Source organism: Agelaius phoeniceus, unplaced genomic scaffold (genome assembly GCF_051311805.1).
Source record: "Agelaius phoeniceus isolate bAgePho1 unplaced genomic scaffold, bAgePho1.hap1 Scaffold_480, whole genome shotgun sequence".
Classification (NCBI taxonomy): domain Eukaryota; kingdom Metazoa; phylum Chordata; class Aves; order Passeriformes; family Icteridae; genus Agelaius; species Agelaius phoeniceus.
The window spans coordinates 5,881-24,752 of NW_027510039.1; the positions used below are offsets into that span (position 1 = coordinate 5,881).

Consider the following 18,872-nt stretch of genomic DNA (forward strand, 5'->3'; position numbering starts at 1 on the left):
TCCCCCCAAACCACCCAAAACCCCAAAAATGCCCCAAAATCCCCCTCAAAATCCCCCAAAATCCTCCCAGAATCCCCCCTAAAATCACCCCTAAATCCCCTCAAAACTGCCCCCAAAACTCACCCTAAAACCCCTCAAATCCCCAAAATCCTAAAACCCCTCCTAAAATCACCCCCAAACCCCCCCTAAATCCCCCCAAAACTCCCTCAAAGTGCCCCCAAACCCCCAAAATCCCTAAAACCCCTCCTAAAATCCCCCCAAATTCCCCCAAAATCTATAAACACCCCCAAATCCCTCCTATATCCCCCCCAAACCCCCCAAATCCCCCCAAACCCCCCCAAAACCCAAAAAAGCCCCAAAAATGCCCCAAAATCCCCAAAATCTTCCAGAATCCCCCCTAAAAAAAACCCCCAAATCCCCTCAAAACCCCCAAAACTCTCCCTAAATCCCCCCAAAATCCTAAAACCCCTCCTAAAATCAGCCCCCAAACACCCCCTAAATCCCCCCTCCAATCCCCTAAAATCCCCCCAAAACCCCAAAAATGCCCCAAAATCCCCCTCAAAATCCCCCAAAATCCTCCAGAATGCCCCCGAAAATCACCCCCAAATCCCCCCAAAATCCTAAAACCCCTCTTAAAATCAGCCCCAAACGCCCCCTAAATCCCCCCTACAAACCCCTAAATCCCCCCAAACCCCTCCAAACCCACCCAAAACCCCAAAAATGCCCCTAAATCCTCCCAGAATCCCCCCTAAAATCCCCCCCCAAATCCCCCAAATCCTAAAACCCCTCCTAAAATCACTCCTGAACCCCCCAAAATCCTATAAACACCCCCAAATCCCTCCTGAAACCTCCCAGAATCCCCCTAAAATCACCCCCAAATCCCCCCTAAATCCCCCCAAAACTCCCTCAAAGTGCCCCCAAACCCCCCAAAATCCCCTAAAACCCCTCCTAAAATCCCCCCAAATTCCCCCAAAATCCTATAAACACCCCCAAATCCCTCCTATATCCCCCCTAAAATCACCCCCAAATCCCCCAAAATCCTAATCCGCCCTAAAATCAGCCCCAAACGCTCCCTAAATCCCCCCTACAATCCCCTAAAATCCCCCCAAACCCCCTCAAAACCCCAAAAATGCCCCAAAATCCCCCTCAAAATCCCCCAAAATCCTCCCAGAATCCCCCTAAAATCACCCCCAAATCCCCCAAAATCCTAAAACCCCTCCTAAAATCACCCCAAATCCCCCCAAAATCCTATAAACACCCCCAAATCCCTCCTGAAACCTCCCAGAATCCCCCTAAAATCACCCCCAAATCCCCTCAAAACTGCCCCCAAAATTCACCCTAAATCCAAAAATTCCCCCAAAATCCTAAAACCCCTCCTAAAATCACCCCCAAATCCCCCCTAAATCCCAAATCCCCCCTAAAATCAGCCCCAAACGCTCCCTAAATCCCCCCTACAATCCCCTAAAATCAGCCCCCAAACCCCCCCAAAAAAGCCCCAAAAATGCCCCAAAATCCCCCAAAATCCTCCCAGAATCCCCCTAAAATCACCCCCAAATCCCCCCAAAATCCTAAAACCCCTCCTAAAATCACCCCCAAATCCCCCCAAGCCCCCCCAAACCCCAAAAATGCCCCCAAAAATGCCCCAAAATGCCCCCAAAAAGCCCCAAAATGCCCCAAAAATGCCCCAAACCCAGGCCCCACCTGTGCCAGGCGCCGCTCCAGCCCCAGCTCCAGCACAGCGAAGGCGTTGGCGGCTGCCAGGGGAATTCACAGCTTTGGGGTTTGGGGGTTTTTGGGGTTTTTTTGGGGTTTTTTTGGGGTTTTGGGGTTTTTGGGGTTTGGGGTTATTTGGGGTTTGGGGTTGTTTGTTTGGAGTTTGGGGTCTTGGGTTTGGTTTGTTTGGAGTTTGGGTTTGGGGTTTTTGAGGTTTTTTGGGGTTGTTTGGAGTTTGGGGTTGTTTGGGGTTTGGGGTTTTTGAGGGCTTTGGGGTTTGGGGTTTTTGAGGGCTTTGGGGTTTGGGGTTTTGGGGTTTGAGGTTTTTTTGGGGTTGTTTGGGGTTTTTTGGGTTTAGGGTTTCTTGGGTTTTGGAGGTTTTGGTTTTTGAGCTTTTTTTGGGGTTTGATTGGGATTTGGGCTTTTTGGAGTTTTTTGGGGACTTTTGGGGTTTTTGGGGGTGTTTTGGGGTTTGGGGTTTTTGGGGTTTTTTGGGGTTTTTGGGGTTTGGGGTTATTTGGGGTTTGGGTTGTTTGTTTGGAGTTGGGGTCTTGGGTTTGGTTTGTTTGGAGTTTGGGGTTTGGGGTTTTGAGGTTTTTTGGGGTTGTTTGGAGTTTGGGGTTGTTTGGAGTTTGGGGTTATTTGGGGTTTGGGGTTTTTGGGGGCTTTGGGGTTTGGGGTTTTGGGGTTTGAGGTTTTTTTGGGGTTGTTTGGGGTTTTTTGGGTTTAGGGTTTCTTGGGTTTGGAGTTTTTGGGTTTTGAGCTTTGAGGCTTTTTGGGTTTGTTTGGGGTTTGAGGCTTTTTGGGTTTTGGAGTTTGGGGTTGGGGTTTTTGGGGTTTTTGGGGTTGTTTGGGTGTTTTGGGGCATTTGGGGTCGTTTGGGGTTTTTGGGGGTTTTGGGTTGTTTGGGGTTTTCTGAGGTCATTGGGGTTTTTTTGGGGTTGTTTGGGGTTTTTTGGGTTTAGGGTTCTTGGGTTTTGGAGGTTTTGGGTTTTTGGGCTTTTTTTGGGGTTTGATTGGGATTTGGGGCTTTTTGGAGTTTTTTGGGGACTTTTGGGGTTTTGGGGTTTTTGGGGTGTTTTGGGGTTTGGGGTTTTTGGGTTTTTTGGGGTTTTTGGGGTTGGGGTTATTGGGGTTGGGGTTGTTTGTTTGGAGTTTGGGGTCTTGGTTGGTTTGTTTGGAGTTTGGGGTTTGGGGTTTTGAGGTTTTTTGGGGTTGTTTGGAGTTTGGGGTTATTTGGGGTTTGGGGTTTTTGGGGGCTTTGGGGTTTTTGGGGGCTTTGGGTTGGGGGTTTTGGGGGTTGAGGTTTTTTTGGGGTTGTTTGGGGTTTTTTGGGTTTAGGGTTTCTTGGGTTTTGGAGTTTTTGGGTTTTGGAGTTTGAGGCTTTTTGGGTTTTTTTGGGGTTGAGGCTTTTTGGGTTTGTTTGGGTTTGAGGCTTTTTGGGTTCGGGAGTTTGGGGTTGGGGATTCTGGGGTTTTTGGGGATTTTGGGGTTCAGGGTTTTTTGGAGTTTTTTGGGGGGTTTTGGGGTTTTTTGTGTGGTTTTTGGGGTTTTTTTTGGGTTTTGGGGTTGGGGATTTTTGGGGTTTTTGGGGATTTTGGGGTTTGGAGTTGTCTGGGGGCTTGAGGTTTTTTGGGGTTGCTGGGGGTTTTTTGGAGTTTTTGGGTTTTTGTGTGGTTTTTTGGGGTTTGGGGTTGTTTCTGGTTGGGATTTTTGGGGTTTTTGGGGTTTGGGTTTCTTTGGGGTTTGATTGGGGTTTGGGGTTTTTCAGAGTTTTTGGGGTTTTTGTGTGGTTTTTGGGGGTTTGGGTTTGTTTCTGGTTGGGGATTTTGGGGTTTTTTGGGGTTAGGGTTTCTTTGGGGTGGTTTTTGGTTCCTGGGTTTTGGGGTTTTTTTGTGTCGTTTTTGGGGTTCCTGGTTTTTGGGGTTAGGGTTTCTTTGGGAGGGTTTTTTTGTGTCATTTTTGGGGTTTTTTGGGGTTTGGGTTTCTTTGGGAGGGTTTTTGGTTTCTGGTTTTTGGGGTTAGGGTTTCTTTGGGAGGGTTTTTTTTGGGTTTCCTGGTTTTTGGGGTTTGGGTTTCTTTGGGAGGGTTTTTTTTGGTTTCTGGGTTTTTGGGGTTTGGGTTTCTTTGGGAGGGTTTTTTGGTTTCCTGGGTTTTTTGGGGTTTTTTGTGTCGTTTTTGGGGTTTTTTGGGGTTTGGTTTCTTTGGGAGGGTTTTTTCTGGGTTCCTGGTTTTTGGGGTTTGGGTTTCTTTGGGAGGGTTTTTTTTGGTTTTGGGGTTTTGGGGTTTGGGTTTTTTGGGAGGGTTTTTGGTTCCTGGGTTTTTTTGGGTTTTGGGTTTCTTTGGGTTTTGGGTTTCTTTGGAGGGTTTTTGGTTCCTGGTTTTTGGGGTTTGGGTTTCTTTGGGGTTTGATTGGGGTTTGGGTTTTTTTGGGGTTTTTTTGGGGGATTTGGGGGGTTTTGGTTTCGTTTTTGGGGTTTTTTGGGTTTTGGGGTTGGGGATTTTGGGGTTTTGGGGTTTGGAGTTGTTTGGGGGCTTGAGGTGTTTTGGGGTTGTTTGGGGTTTGATTGGGGTTTTTTTGTGTGGTTCTTTGGGTTTTTTGGGGTTTGGGTTCTTTGGGTTTGATTGGGGTTTGGGGGTTTTTTGGAGTTTTTGGGGTTTTTTGTGGTTTTTTTGGGTTTTTTGGGGTTTGGGGCTGTTTCTGGTTGGGGATTTTTGGGGTTTTTGGGGTTTGGGTTTCTCTGGGGTTTGATTGGGGTTTGGGGTTTTTCAGAGTTTTTGGGGTTTTTGTGTGGTTTTTTGGGGGTTTGGGGCTGTTTCTGGTTGGGGATTTTTGGGGTTTTTTGGTTGTTTCTGGTTGGGGATTTTGGGGTTTTTTGGGGTTAGGTTTTTTGGGAGGGTTTTTTTTTGTTTCCTGGGTTTTTTTGGGGTTTGGGTTTCTTTGGGAGGGTTTTTTCTGGGGTTCCTGGTTTTTGGGGTTTGGGTTTCTTTGGGAGGGTTTTTGGGTTCCTGGTTTTTGGGGTTTGGTTTTTTTGGAGGGTTTTTGGTTTCTGGGTTTTGGGGTTTGGTTTCTTTGGGAGGGTTTTTTGGGTTCCTGGGTTTTGGGTTTGGGTTTCTTTGGGAGGGTTTTTTTGTGTCGTTTTTTGGGGTTTTTGGGGTTTGGGTTTCTTTGGGAGGGTTTTTGGTTCCTGGTTTTTGGGGTTTTTGGGGTTAGGGTTTCTTGGGAGGGTTTTTTTGGTTTCCTGGGTTTTGGGGTTTGGGTTTGTTTCTGGTGGGGATTTTGGGGTTTTTTGGGCTTTGGGGCTGTTTCCGGTGGGGATTTTTGGGGGTTTTTTGGGTTTGGTTTCTTTGGGAGGGTTTTTGGTTTCCTGGGTTTTTTGGGGTTTGGGTTTCTTTGGGAGGGTTTTTGGTTTCCTGGTTTTTTGGGGTTTGGGTTTCTTTGGGAGGGTTTTTTGGTTTCCTGGGTTTTTTGGGGTTTTTTTGTGTCGTTTTTGGGGGTTTTTGGGGTTTGGTTTCTTTGGGAGGGTTTTTGGTTTCTGGGTTTTTGGGGTTTGGGCTTCTTTGGGAGGGTTTTTTCTGGGTTTCCTGGGTTTTTGGGGTTTGGGTTTCTTTGGGAGGGTTTTTTGTGTCGTTTTTGGGTTTTTTTGGGGTTAGGGTTTCTTTGGTAGGTGTTTTTTGGGGTTCCTGGGTGTTTTTGGGGTGCAGTACCGATGACCAGGCAGGGGGCCGGCCAGCTGTAGGGGTCCTTGAGGAACAGGGACACCACCTGGATGGGATCCACCAGGATGCCGTACCTGGGGGGGGACAGCGTGAAAACACCCCAAAAACAACCCAAAATAACCCCAAAAATCACCCAAAAAACATCCCAGGGACACCCCAAAAATACCCAAAACCACCCCAAAATAACCCCAAAAATCACCCCAAAAATATCCCAGGGTCACCCCAAAAATACCCCAAAATAACTCAAAATAAACCCAAAAATATCCCTAAAAATATCCCTAAAAATATCCCTGAGACACCCAAAACACCCAAAAATAACCCCAAAACACCCAAAAACACCCCAAAACCAACTCAAAACACCCCAAAATATCCCTGGGACACCCAAAAATCACCCCAAAAAAAACCCCCAAAAATACCCCAAAATAACCCCAAAAACACCTCAAAATAACCCCCAAAAATAACCCCAAAACACCCCAAAAACACCCCAAAAATAACCCCAAAACACCCCAAAAACACCCCAAAAATAACCCCAAAACACCCCAAAAATAACCCCAAAAATAACCCCAAAAATAACCCCAAAACAACCCCAAAAATAACCCCAAAAACACCCCCAAACCAACCCAAAAATAACCCTGGGACACCCCAAAAACACCCAATATAACCCCAAAACATCCCAAAAATACCCCCAAAACCACCCCAAAAATACCCCAAAAATCACCCCAAAATAACCCCAAAAATAACCCAAAAACACCCAAAATAACCCCAAAAATAACCCCAAAAATAACCCCGGAACACCCAAAACCACCCCAATATAACCCCAAAACACCCCAAAAACACCCCAAAAATAACCCCAAAACACCCCAAAAATAACCCAAAAATAACCCCAAAAATAACCCCAAAACAACCCCAAAAATAACCCCAAAAACACCCCAAAAACACCCCCAAACCAACCCAAAAATAACCCTGGGACACCCAAAAACACCCCAATATAACCCCAAAACATCCCAAAAATACCCCCAAAACCACCCCAAAAATACCCCAAAATCACCCCAAAATAACCCCAAAAATAACCCAAAAACACCCCAAAATAACCCAAAAATAACCCAAAATAACCCAAAAATACCCCGGAACACCCCAAAACCACCCCAATATAACCCCAAAACCACCCCAAAAATAACCCCAAAAACACCCCAAAAATAACCCCCAAAACACCCCAAAATCACCCCAAAATATCCCAGGGACACCCCAAAAATATCCCTAAAAATATCCCTGAGACACCCCAAAATAACCCCAAAACACCCCAAAAATAACCCAGGGACACCCTCAAAAATAACCCAAAACTACACCTGGAACAACCCCAAAACCACCCCAAAAATAACCCGGCATAACCAGGGACACCCCAAAAATACCCCCGGAATACCCCCAAAAATAACCCAGGGACACCCCTAAAATAACCCCAAAACACCCCAAAAATACCCCAAAAATACCCCCGGGACACCCCAAAAGTAACCCAAAATAACCCAGGGACACCCCTAAAAAATAACCCAAAACACCCCAAAAATACCCCAAAATAACCCCAAAACCACCCCAAAATAACCCAGGGACATCCCCAAAAATAACCCCAGAATAACCTAGGGACAACCCCAAAAATAACCCCAAAACTACCCCTGGGACACCCCCATAATAATCCAAAAATAACCCCAAAATAACCCCAAAACCACCCTGGGACACCCCAAAATAACCCAAAACCACCCTGGGACAACCCCAAAAACACCCTGGGACACCCCAAAAATAACCCCAAAAACACCCCGGGACACCCCAAAAATAACCCCAAAATCACCCTGGGACAACCCCAAAAACCCCCCAAAACAACCCCAAAAATACCCTGGGACAACCCCAAAACCAGCCCCAAAATAACCCCGGGACACCCCAAAAATAACCCCAAAAACACCCTGGGACATCCCGAAAACACCCCAAAAATAACCCCAAAAACACCCTGGGACAACCCCAAAGCACCCCAAAAACCCCCCAAAAATAACCCCAAAATTACCCTGGGACAACCCCAAAAGCACCCCAAAAACAACCCAAAAATACCCTGGGATAACCCCAAAAACATCCCAAAAACAACCCCAAAAATAACCCCAAAATAACCCCAAAAATAACCCCAAAATAACCCCAAAAACACCCCAAAAATCACCCCAAAATCACCCTGGGACAACCCCAAAAACCCCCCAAAACACCCCAAAAATACCCTGGGACAACCCCAAAAACAACCCCAAAAATACCCTGGGACACCCCAAAATAACCCCAAAATCACCCTGGGACAACCCCAAAAATGACCCTGGAACACCCCAAAAATAACCCTAAAAATATCCCTGAGACACCCCAAAAATAACCCAGAATAACCCCGGGACACCCCAAAAATAACCCAAAAACACCCTGGGACAACCCCAAAAACACCCAAAAATAACCCCAAAATACCCTGGGACACCCAAAAACAACCCCAAAAACCCCCAAAAACCCCCCAAAAATCACCCCAAAATCACCCTGGGACAACCCCAAAAGCACCCCAAAAATAACCCCAAAAACAACCCCAAAAATACCCTGGGACACCCCAAAACCACCCTAAAAATAACCCCAAAATTACCCTGGGACAACCCCAAAAGCACCCCAAAAACAACTCCAAAAATACCCTGGGACAACCCCAAAAGCACCCCAAAAACAACCCCAAAAATACCCTGGGATAACCCCAAAATAACCCCAAAAACACCCAAAAATCACCCCAAAATCACTCTGGGACAACCCCAAAAACCCCCCAAAACAACCCAAAAATACCCTGGGACAACCCCAAAAACAACCCCAAAAATACCCTGGGACACCCCAAAATAACCCAGAATAACCCGGGACACCCCAAAAATAACCCCAAAAACACCCTGGGACACCCCCAAAAACAGCCCAAAAATACCCCAAAAACACCCTGGGACACCCCAAAAACAGCCCAAAAATAACCCCAAACACACCCTGGACAACCCCAAAAGCACCCCAAAAACAACCCCAAAAATACCCTGGGACAACCCCAAAAATAACCCAAAAACACCCCAAAAATAACCCCAAAATCACCCTGGGACACCCCAAAAACACCCCCAAAATAACCCCGGGACACCCCAAAAACACCCTGGGACACCCCAAAAACACCCCAAAAATAACCCCAAAAACACCTGGGACAACCCCAAAAACACCCCCAAAACAACCCCAAAATTACCCTGGGACAACCCCAAAAAAACCCGGGACACCCCAAAAATAACCCTAAAAACACCCCTGGGACAACCCCAAAAATAACCCAAAAATACCCTGGGACAACCCCAAAAACACTTCAGAAATTACGCCATAAATACCCCCGGGAAACCCCAAAAATACCCCCGGGATACCCCAAAATTATCCCCGGAACACCCCAAAAATAACCCCAAAAACACCCCAAAAATAACCCCAAAAATACCCCCGGGACACCCCAAAAACAACCCCGAAATCACCCTGGGACAACCCCAAAAACATCCCAAAAACAACCCCAAAAACACCCTGGGATAACCCCAAAAATAACCCCAAAATAACCCCAAAAAACACCCCAAAAATCACCCCAAAATCACCCTGGGACACCCCAAAAACACCCCAAAAATAACCCCAAAAACACCCTGGGACAACCCCAAATACACCCCCAAAACAACCCCAAAATTACCCTGGGACAACCCCAAAAGCACCCCAAAAATAACCCCAAAAACACCCTGGGACAACCCCAAAAGCATCCCAAAAACACCCCCAAAAATACCTGGGATAACCCCAAAAATAACCCCCAAAATAACCCCAAAAACACCCCAAAAATAACCCCAAAATCACTCTGGGACAACCCCAAAAGCACCCCAAAAATAACCCCAAAAATACCCTGGGACACCCCAAAAACAACCCCAAAAACCCCCCAAAAATCACCCCAAAATCACCCTGGGACAACCCCAAAACCACCCCAAAAATAACCCCAAAAATACCCTGGGACACCCCAAAAACACCCCCAAAATAACCCCGGGACACCCAAAAACACCCTGGGACACCCCAAAAACACCCCAAAAATAACCCCAAAAACACCCTGGGACAACCCAAAAACACCCCCAAAACAACCCCAAAATTACCCTGGGACAACCCCAAAAAAAACCCTGGGACACCCCAAAAATAACCCCAAAAATACCCTGGGACAACCCCAAAAACACTTCAGAAATTACGCCATAAATACCCCTGGGAAACCCCAAAAAATACCCCCGGGATACCCCAAAATTATCCCCGGAACACCCCCAAAAATAACCCCAAAAACACCCCAAAAATAACCCCAAAAATACCCCCGGGACACCCCAAAAACAACCCCGAAATCACCCTGGGACACCCCTAAAATAACCCCAAAATCACCCTGGGACAACCCCAAAATCATCCCAAAAACACCCCCGGGACACCCCTAAAATGACCCCAAAAACACCCTGGGACAACCCCAAAATCACCCCAAAACACCCTGGGACACCCCAAAGTCCCCCTGTTGGGGACAGTGCCACCCTAAAGCCCTCCTTGGGGACAGTGTCACCACCCCTTGGTGACAATGCTACCCCAACTGCCCCGGGGACAGTGCCACCCCTATCCCCCCCTTGGGGACAGTGCCACCCCCTTGGGGACAGTGCCACCCTAAAGCCCCCCTTGGGGACAGTGTCACCACCCCTTGGTGACAATGCTACCCCAACCGCCCCGGGGACAGTGCCACCTGCTCTGTTGGGGACAGTGCCACCCTAAAGCCCCCCTTGGGGACAGTGTCACCACCCCTTGGTGACAATGCTACCCCAACTGCCCCGGGGACAGTGCCACCCCTATCCCCCCCTTGGGGACAGTGCCACCCCCTTGGGGACAGTGCCACCCTAAAGCCCCCCTTGGGGACAGTGTCACCACCCCTTGGTGACAATGCTACCCCAACCACCCCGGGGACAGTGCCACCTGCTCTGTTGGGGACAGTGCCACCCTAAAGCCCCCCTTGGGGACAGTGCCACCCCCAGATCCTCTGCTATTGGGGACAGTGCCACACCCCCAAAAGCCATGTTGGGGACAGTGCCACCCCCAAATCCTGCCCTGGGGACAGTGCCACCCCCTTGGTGACAGTGCCACCTCCAAATCCTGCCCTGGGGACAGTGCCACTGCCCTGGGGACAGTGCCACTCTCAAAGCCCCCATTGGGGACAGTGCCACACCCCCAAAAGCCATGTTGGGGACAGTGCCACCCCCAAATCCTGCCCTTGGGACAGTGACACCCCGCCTTGGGGACAGTGCCACCCGGCCTTGGGGACAGTGCCACCCCCAAACAGCCCTTGGGGCAGTGCCACCGCCCTAGGGACAGTGCCACTCTCAAAGCCCCCATTGGGGACATTGCCACTCCCAAATCCTGCCCTGGGGACAGTGACACCACCCTGGGGACAGTGCCACCCTCAAACCCTTCGTGTTGGGGACAGTGCCACCCCCATTGGTGACAGTGCCACCCCCCCCGTTGGTGACAGTGCCACCCCCCCGTTGGTGACAGTGCCACCCCCCATTGGTGACAGTGCCACCCCCCCCTTGGGGACAGTGCCACCCCCCCCCTTGGGGACAGTGCCACCCCCCCTGTTGGTGACAGTGCCACCCCCCTGTTGGTGACAGTGCCACCCCCCGTTGGTGAGAGTGCCACCCCGTCCCTGTCCCCTCTCACTTGATGAGGTTCTCCAGGAAGAGCCGCGCGTTGCTGAGCACCTGAGGGGACAATGGGGACATTCAGGGGACATTGGGGGGACACTGGGGACATTGGGGACACTGAGGGGACATTCAGGGGATTGGGGACATTGGGGACACTGAGGGGACACTGGGGACATTCAGGGGATTGGGGACATTGGGGACACTGAGGCGACATTGGGGACACTGGGGGGACATTGGGGACACTGAGGGGGGATTGTGGACATTGGGGACACTGGGGACACTGAGGACACTGAGGGGCCACTGAGGGGACACTGGGGACATTCAGGGCATTGGGGACACTGGGGACACTGAGGGGACACTGGGGACTCTGAGGGGACACTGAGGGGACATTGGGGACACTGGGGACACTGGGGACACTGGGGACACTGAGGGGACACTGAGGGGACATTGGGGACACTGAGGCGACATTGGGGACACTGAGGGGACACTGAGGGGACACTGAGGGGACACTGGGGACATTCAGGGGATTGGGGACACTGGGGACACTGAGGGGACACTGAGGGGACATTGGGGACATTGGGAACACTGAGGGGCCACTGAGGGGATGCTGGGGACACTGAAGGGACATTGGGGACATTGAGGGGGCACTGAGGGGACATTGGGGACATTCAAGGGATTGGGGACACTGAGGGGACACTGAGGGGGCACTGAGGGGGCACTGAGGGGACATTGGGGACACTGAGGGGACACTGAGGGGATTGAGGACATTGGGGACATTGAGGGGGCACTGAGGGGACATTGGGGACAGAGCTGTCACCAACCCCCCCAGTGCCACCCCAGGCCGGTGCCAGCCCGGGGCTGTTGTGTCACCGGGTGTTGGCACTGGGTGGTGGCACCGGGTGAGTCACCGGTGACAAAGGCCACCCCTGGGGACAAGGAGCTTGGTGACACTGCAGGGACAGCAATGGGGACATCAGTGCCACCCCAGTGTCCCTCAATGTCACCTCAGTGTCACCATGAGAGCTCTGCAGCCCTTTGGGGACAGGGACAGTGACCCTGATGTCCCCCAGTGTCACCCCAGTGTCACCTTGGGGGCTCTGCACACCCCCTTGGGGACAGCAATGGGGACCCCAGTGCCACCCCAATGTCCCTCAATGTCCCCTCAGTGCCACCCCAATGTCCCTCAATGTCCCCCAGTGTCACCTCAGTGTCACCATGAGGGCTCTGTACGCCCTTGGGGACAGCAATGGGGACCCCAGTGCCACCCCAATGTCCCTCAATGTCCCCTCAGTGTCACCATGGGGGCTCTGTACTCCCTTGGGGACAGGGACAGGGACTCCGATGTCCCCCAGTGCCACCTCAGTGTCCCCAATGTCCCTTCAGTGTCCCCGATATCCCCCAGTGCCACCCCAGCCCTGTTCCTGTCCCCTGTCCCCAAACACCCCCCCCACTATCGCGACAAACAGGACAGGCTTAGCCCCGCCCACCCGCGTGACGTCACGTTGCCCAAGCCCATTCGCCCGGAAGGGGGCGCGATCTGGGCGGGGCTATCGCGACACGGGGGGGAAATATCGCGATACGAGGGAAATATCTCGACATGGGGTGAAATATCGCGAGACGAGGGGAATATCGGGCGACAGGAGGGAAATATCGCGAGACGAGGGGAATATCGGGCGACAGGAGGGAAATATCGCGAGCCGGGGGGACTGTCGCGACTCACCAGCATCACGACGCACCAGTTGAGCACCCCCCGGTAGTTGCTGTAGCCGCTGGCCGAGCTCAGCAGCGACTCCTGCACCTTGTGACACCTGGGGACACATTGGGGACACATTGGGGACACGGTGGGGACACACGGGGACACCCCCAAACCGTGCCAGGGGCGGGGGGACATCCCCGGGGGGTGACAGAGGGGACACAGGAGGGGACACAGGAGGGGACACAGAGGGGACACAGGAGGGGACACCCCCAAACCGTCCCAGGGGTGGGGAGGGGACACCCAGAGGGGACTCCAAAGGTTGGGGACATCCCTGGGGGTGACAGGGGTGATACAGGAGGGGACACAGGAGGGGACACCCCCAAACCATCCCAGGGCTGGGGGGACACACAGGGTGGGGACCCCAAGGGTTGGGGACATCCCTGGGGGTGACAGGGGTGACAAAGGTGACACAGGAGGGTACAAAGGTGGCAGAAGAATGGCAGAGGTGACACAGGAGTGACAGAGGTGACACAGGAGGGGACACACAGGGACAGGGGTGACACAAGAGTGACAGGGGTGACACAGGAAGTGACAGGGGTGACACAGGAGGGGACACACAAGGACAGGACCCCCTTGGGGAGGTTTTGGGGGGCTCTGGGTGGGGAGGGGACACCCAGAGGGGTCCCCAAAGCTCGGGGACATCCCTGGGGGTGACAGAGGTGACACAGGAGGGGACACAGGAGGGGACAAAGGTGACATAAGAATGGCAGAGGTGACACAGGAGGGGACACGCAGGGACAGGACCCCCCTGGGGAGGTTTTGGGGGGCTCTGGGTGGGGAGGGGACACCCAGAGGGGACCCCAAGGGTTGGGGACATTCCTGGGGAGGGTGACAGGGGTGACACAGAAGTGACAGGGGTGACACAGGAAGGGACACAGGAGGGGACAGGAGTGACAGGGGTGACACAGGAGGGGACACACAGGGACAGGACCCCCCTGGGGAGGTTTTGGGGGGCTCTGGGTGGGGAGGGGACACACGGCGGGGTCCCCAAACCCTGGGGACATCCCTGGGGAGGGTGACAGGGGTGACACAGGAGTGACAGGGGTGACACAGGAGTGACAGAGGTGACACAGGAAGTGACAGGGCAGTGGCAGTGCCAGCACTGGGTCCAGAGTCCCCCTCCCCCCTTGATAAGATATGGGGTGATCAAGGCTAATTAGCGCTAATTAGGGGCTGATTGGGGGGGACAGGGGTCAGGGACAACCCGGGGGGGCAGGGGTGGCACCAGGGTCACTCTGGGGGGGGGGGTTGGGATGGCCCTGAGAGGGTTTGGGGTGACCCTGAGCAGGTTTGGGGGAGGCCTTGATGGGTTTGGGGTGACCCTGAGCAGGTTTGGGGGGGCTTGATGGTTTTAGGGTGACCCTGAGCGGGTTTGGGGTGGCCCTTGATGGGTTTGGGGTGGCCCTGATCAGGTTTGGGGTGACCCTGAGAGGGTTTGGGGTGACCCTGAGAGGGTTTGGGGTGGCCCTGAGCAGGTTTGGGGTGGCCCTTGATGGGTTTGGGGTGGCCCTGATCAGGTTTGGGGTGACCCTGAGAGGGTTTGGGGTGGCCCTGAGCAGGTTTGGGGTGGCCATGAGCAGGTTTGGGGTGGCCCTGAGTGGGTTTGGGGCGGCCCTGGAGGGGTTTGGGGTCACTCTGGGGGGGTTCAGGGTGGCCCTAAGTGACTTTGGAGTGGCCCTGGGGAAGTTTGGAGTGGCCCTGAGGGGATTTGGGGGGACCCTGAGCAGGTTTGGGGTGGCCCTGGGGGAGTTTGGGGTGGCCCTGAGAGGGTTTGGGGTGGCTCTGAGAGGGTTTGGGGTCACCCTGGGGGGGTTTGGGGTGGCTCTGAATGGGTTTGGGGTGGCCCTGGGGAAGTTTGGGGGGAGCCCTGAGCAGGTTTGGGGTCACCCTGGGGGAGTTTAGGGTGGCCCTGAATGACTTTGGAGTGGCCCTGATCAGGTTTGGGGTGGCCCTGAGTGGGTTTGGGGTGGCCCTGGCGGAGTTTGGGGCAGCCCCGGAGGGGTTTGGGGTCACCCTGGGGGAGTTTGGGGTGGCACTGAGAGGGTTTAAGGTGGCCCTGAGGGGATTTGGGGGGACCCTGAGGAGGTTTGGGGTGGCCCTGGGAGAGTTTGGGGTGGCCTTGGAGGGGTTTGGGGTCACCCTGGGGGGGTTCAGGGTGGCCCTGAGAGGATTTGGGGTCACCCTGAGGGGAGCTGGGGGGACCCTGAGTGGGACTGGGGCAGCCTTGGAGGGGTTTGGGGTCACGCTGGGGGGGTTTGGGGTCACCCTGAGAGGGTTTCGGGTCACCCTGGGGGAGTTTGGGGGGCCCTGAGTGGGTTTGGGGTGGCCCTGGAGGGGTTCAGGGTTGCCATGGGGGGGTTTGGGGTGGCCCTGATCAGGTTTGGGGTGGTCCTGATCAGGTTTGGGGTGGCCCTGAGTGGGTTTGGGGTGGCCCTGGAGGGGTTCAGGGTGGCTGTGGGGGGGTTTGGAGTGGCCCTGGGGAAGTTTGGGGTTCCTGGATTGGGCCACTCGGGGTGATCCCTTTGGGGACCCCAAACCAGGGACAGGGGACAAAGGGGACCCCAATTATGGGTAGGGGACAAGGGGGGGCCCTTCTGGGGACCCCAGTTAGGGACAGGGAACCCTAAAAAACAACAAGAGAAGATCCCAAAGCAGGGACAAGGGGACACCCCAAAAACAGGGACAGGGGACAGTGGGACCCACCCAAGTGACAGAGGGACCCCAGACAGGGATAGGGGACAGTGGGACCCCCCTCAAGTGACACAGGGACCCCAAACAGGGACAGGGGACAGTGGGACCCCAAACAAGGGACAGGGGACAGTGGGACCCCCCCCATGTGACACAGGGACCCCAAACAAGGGAAAAATGACAGAGGGACCCCAAACCACAGACAGGGGACAGTGGGACCCCCTTGGGCACCCCAAACCAGGGACAGGGGACAGTGGGACCCCCCTCAAGTGACACAGGGACCCCAAACAGGGACAGGGGACAGTGGGACCCCAAACAAGGGACACAGGGACCCCAAACAGGGACAGGGGACAGTGGGATCATCTTGGGGACTCCAAATCACAGACAGGGGACAGTGGGACCCCCCCCAAGTGACAGAGGGACCCCAAACCATGGACAGGGGACAGTGGGACCCCCTCAAGTGACAGAAGGACCCCAAACCATGGACAGGGGACAGTGGGACCCCCTCAAGTGACAGAAGGACCCCAAACCATGGACAGGGGACAGTGGGACCCCCTTGGGCACCCCAAAGAAGGGAGAGGGGACAGTGGGACCCCAAACCAGGGACAGGGGACAGTGGGACCCCCTTGGGCACCCCAAAGAAGGGAGAGGGGACAGTGGGACCCCAAACCAGGGAGAGGGGACAGAGGGACCCCAAACCAGGGACAGGGGACAGTGGGAGCCTCTTGGGCACCCCAAAAGGGCTCCCCCAAATCCCGAGGTGGACTCAGGACCCCGGTAGGGGGACACGGGGGGAGTGACAGGGACACAGATGGGACACGGGGGTGACACGGAGGTGACACGGATGGGACACGGTGGTGACACGGTGGTGACACGGATGGGACACACGCGGGGGTGGCACAGCACGGCCGCGGCCGCCCCGCACCGGTGCCGGCGGCGGTGGCGGTGTCGCAACCGGGAGCGGCGGGGCAGGGTTGGGACATCGCCCTGGGGACACCGAGGGGGCACCGGGACAGGGGGCACCGGGGACAGGGACACGGGGACAGGGGGCACCGGCACCCCGGGGGCTGCGGGGACACGAAAAGGGGGGACAGAGGACACCGGACACCGGGGGGACACCCTGGAAAGGGGGGACAGGGGGCACCGGGGGGACAGGGGGACACTGGGGGGAGGGACAGGGGGACAGGGAAAGGAGGGGACAGGGGGCACCGGACACCGGGGGGACACCCTGGAATGGGGGGACAGGGGGCACCGGGACCCCTGGGGACACACCCAGGAAAAGGGGGGGACACCAGGACCCTTGGGGACAGTGAGACCCCTGTGGGGCAGGAACGTGCAGGGACAAGGGGACACAGGGAGCGGGTGAGGACCCTCAGAGGAACAGGACCGGGGGTCCTGGGGGGTCCCCAGTGTCCCCAGAGGGGTCCTCACACATGGGGAGGGGTCCCCAGTGTCCCTGGCGGGGGGGGGGGTCCTGGGGGGTCCCGGTCCCAGCTGAGGGAGGGTCCCAAAAGGCCCAGGTCCAAAGTTGGGGGGTCCCAAATGTCCCCAAAGCAAGGGGAGGGTCCCGAGTGTCCCCAAAGCAAAGGGAGGGGGGGTCCCCCAAATTACCGGTCCCACCCTGAGGGAGGGTCCCTGAGGGTCCCAAGCCCAGCTGAGGGGGGTCCCGAGTGTCCCCACAACGAGGGGGAGTCTCAAATTATCCGTCCCACCCCGAGGGGGGGTCCCCGAGGGTCTCTGAGGGTCCCTGGGCCACCTGAGGGGGTCCCTGAGGGTCCCAGGGCCACCTGTGGGGGGTCCATGAGGGTCCCGAGTGTCCCCTCAAAACCTGAGGGGTGTCCTGAGGGTCCCTGGGCCACCTGAGGGGGGTCCATGAGGGTCCCAGGGCCACCTGAGAGGGGTCCATGAGGGTCCCTGAGAGTCCCAAGCCCACCTGAGGGGGAGTCCCGAAGGATCTCGGAGGATCCCAGGGCCACCTGAGGGGGGAGCGGCTCCCTCACGGCCCCCTCACGGCTCCCGCTGCCGCCCTGAGGGCAGGCTCCCGTTTCCCGCTCTGGGCCCCGTTACCTGAGGTCTCCGGCGAGGTCATCGGCGCCGTCTCCGTGTGCGGAAGGGGGTTCGGGTTTGGCGGGTCCCCCCCGGCGCCTGCGGGCCCCGCCATTGCCCCCAGCGGGGCTCGGGGCTCCGGCGCTGTCGCCGCCCGGGGCCGCGGCCGCGGCCCCCGCGCTGCCCCCGCGCTCGCCCATCTGGGCCCGGCCCGGCCGCGCCCGCCCTTTGTAACCTGGCAACGCCCCGCCCACGCGCCGCTGCCAATGGCAGGGCGGGCACCGCGGGGATTGGCGGGGGGCGCGACCAATGGGAAGGGAGTGCGGGGAAAGGGGAGCCAATGAGGAGGGGAGGCGGGAGGTAGGGGTGGCCAATGGGAAGGGGGACTGGGAAGGGGGCGGGGCAAGAAAAATGGGGGATTTGGGGGAGAATTTGGGGGGAAGTTGGGGGAGATTTGGAGGAGTTTGGGGAATTTGGGGGCATTTGTGGTAATTTGGGGGAATTTTTGGCAAAATTTGGAAGGAATTGGGGGAATTTGGGTGGGTTTGGGGGATTTTGGGGGATTTGAGGAGATTTGGAAAGGATTTGGGGGGAATTTGGCAAAATTTGAGGACATTTGGGTGGGTTTGGGGGATTTAGGGCGATTTGAGGGGAGTTTGAGGGGATTTGGGGGGATTTGGAAAGGATTTGGGGGAATTTGTGGAGAACTTAGGGGATTTGGGGAAATTTTGGGGGGGTTTGAGGGGGATTGGGTGAATTTGGCAAAATTTGGGGACATTTTAGGGGAATTTGGGGGATTTGGGAGGAATTTGAGGGGGGTTGGGGGATTTTGGGGGATTTGGAAAGGATTTGGGGGGAATTTGGCAAAATTTGTGGGGAATTTAGGGGATTTGTGGAAATTTTGGGGGGATTTGGGGGGGATTTGGGGGGGATTGGGTGAATTTGGCAGAATTTGGGGACATTTTAGGGGAATTTAGGGGATTTGGGAGGAATTTGAGGGGGGTTGGGGGGATTTTGGGGACATTTTAGGGGAATTTGAGGGAATTTAGGCGATTTGGAGGGATTTAGGGTGGATTTAGGGGAGATTTGAGGGGAGTTTGGGGGTATTTGGAAAGGATTTGGGGAAGTTTGGGGGATTTGAGGGGGATTTGGGGAATTCAGGGAGAATTTGCGGGAGGGTTTGGGGAGATTTGAGGGGATTTGGG

The 18,872-nt window shown here is 54.9% G+C and overlaps 1 protein-coding gene across 1 annotated transcript; it reads right to left on the minus strand.

Annotated features, from left to right (window-relative positions):
* Window positions 1–1,683: 1,683 nt before the first annotated feature.
* LOC143693261 (diacylglycerol O-acyltransferase 1-like) lies at window positions 1,684–17,903 on the minus strand (the record flags this gene model as incomplete). Its single annotated transcript, XM_077173263.1, has 5 exons — window positions 17,689–17,903; window positions 12,898–12,985; window positions 11,194–11,234; window positions 5,422–5,507; window positions 1,684–1,754 (listed from the first exon to the last, which is right to left on the minus strand). Coding segments are annotated over exons 1-5 (465 nt in total), but the record flags the coding sequence as incomplete, so codon positions are not given.
* Between the last annotated feature and the right edge of the window lie 969 nt (window positions 17,904–18,872).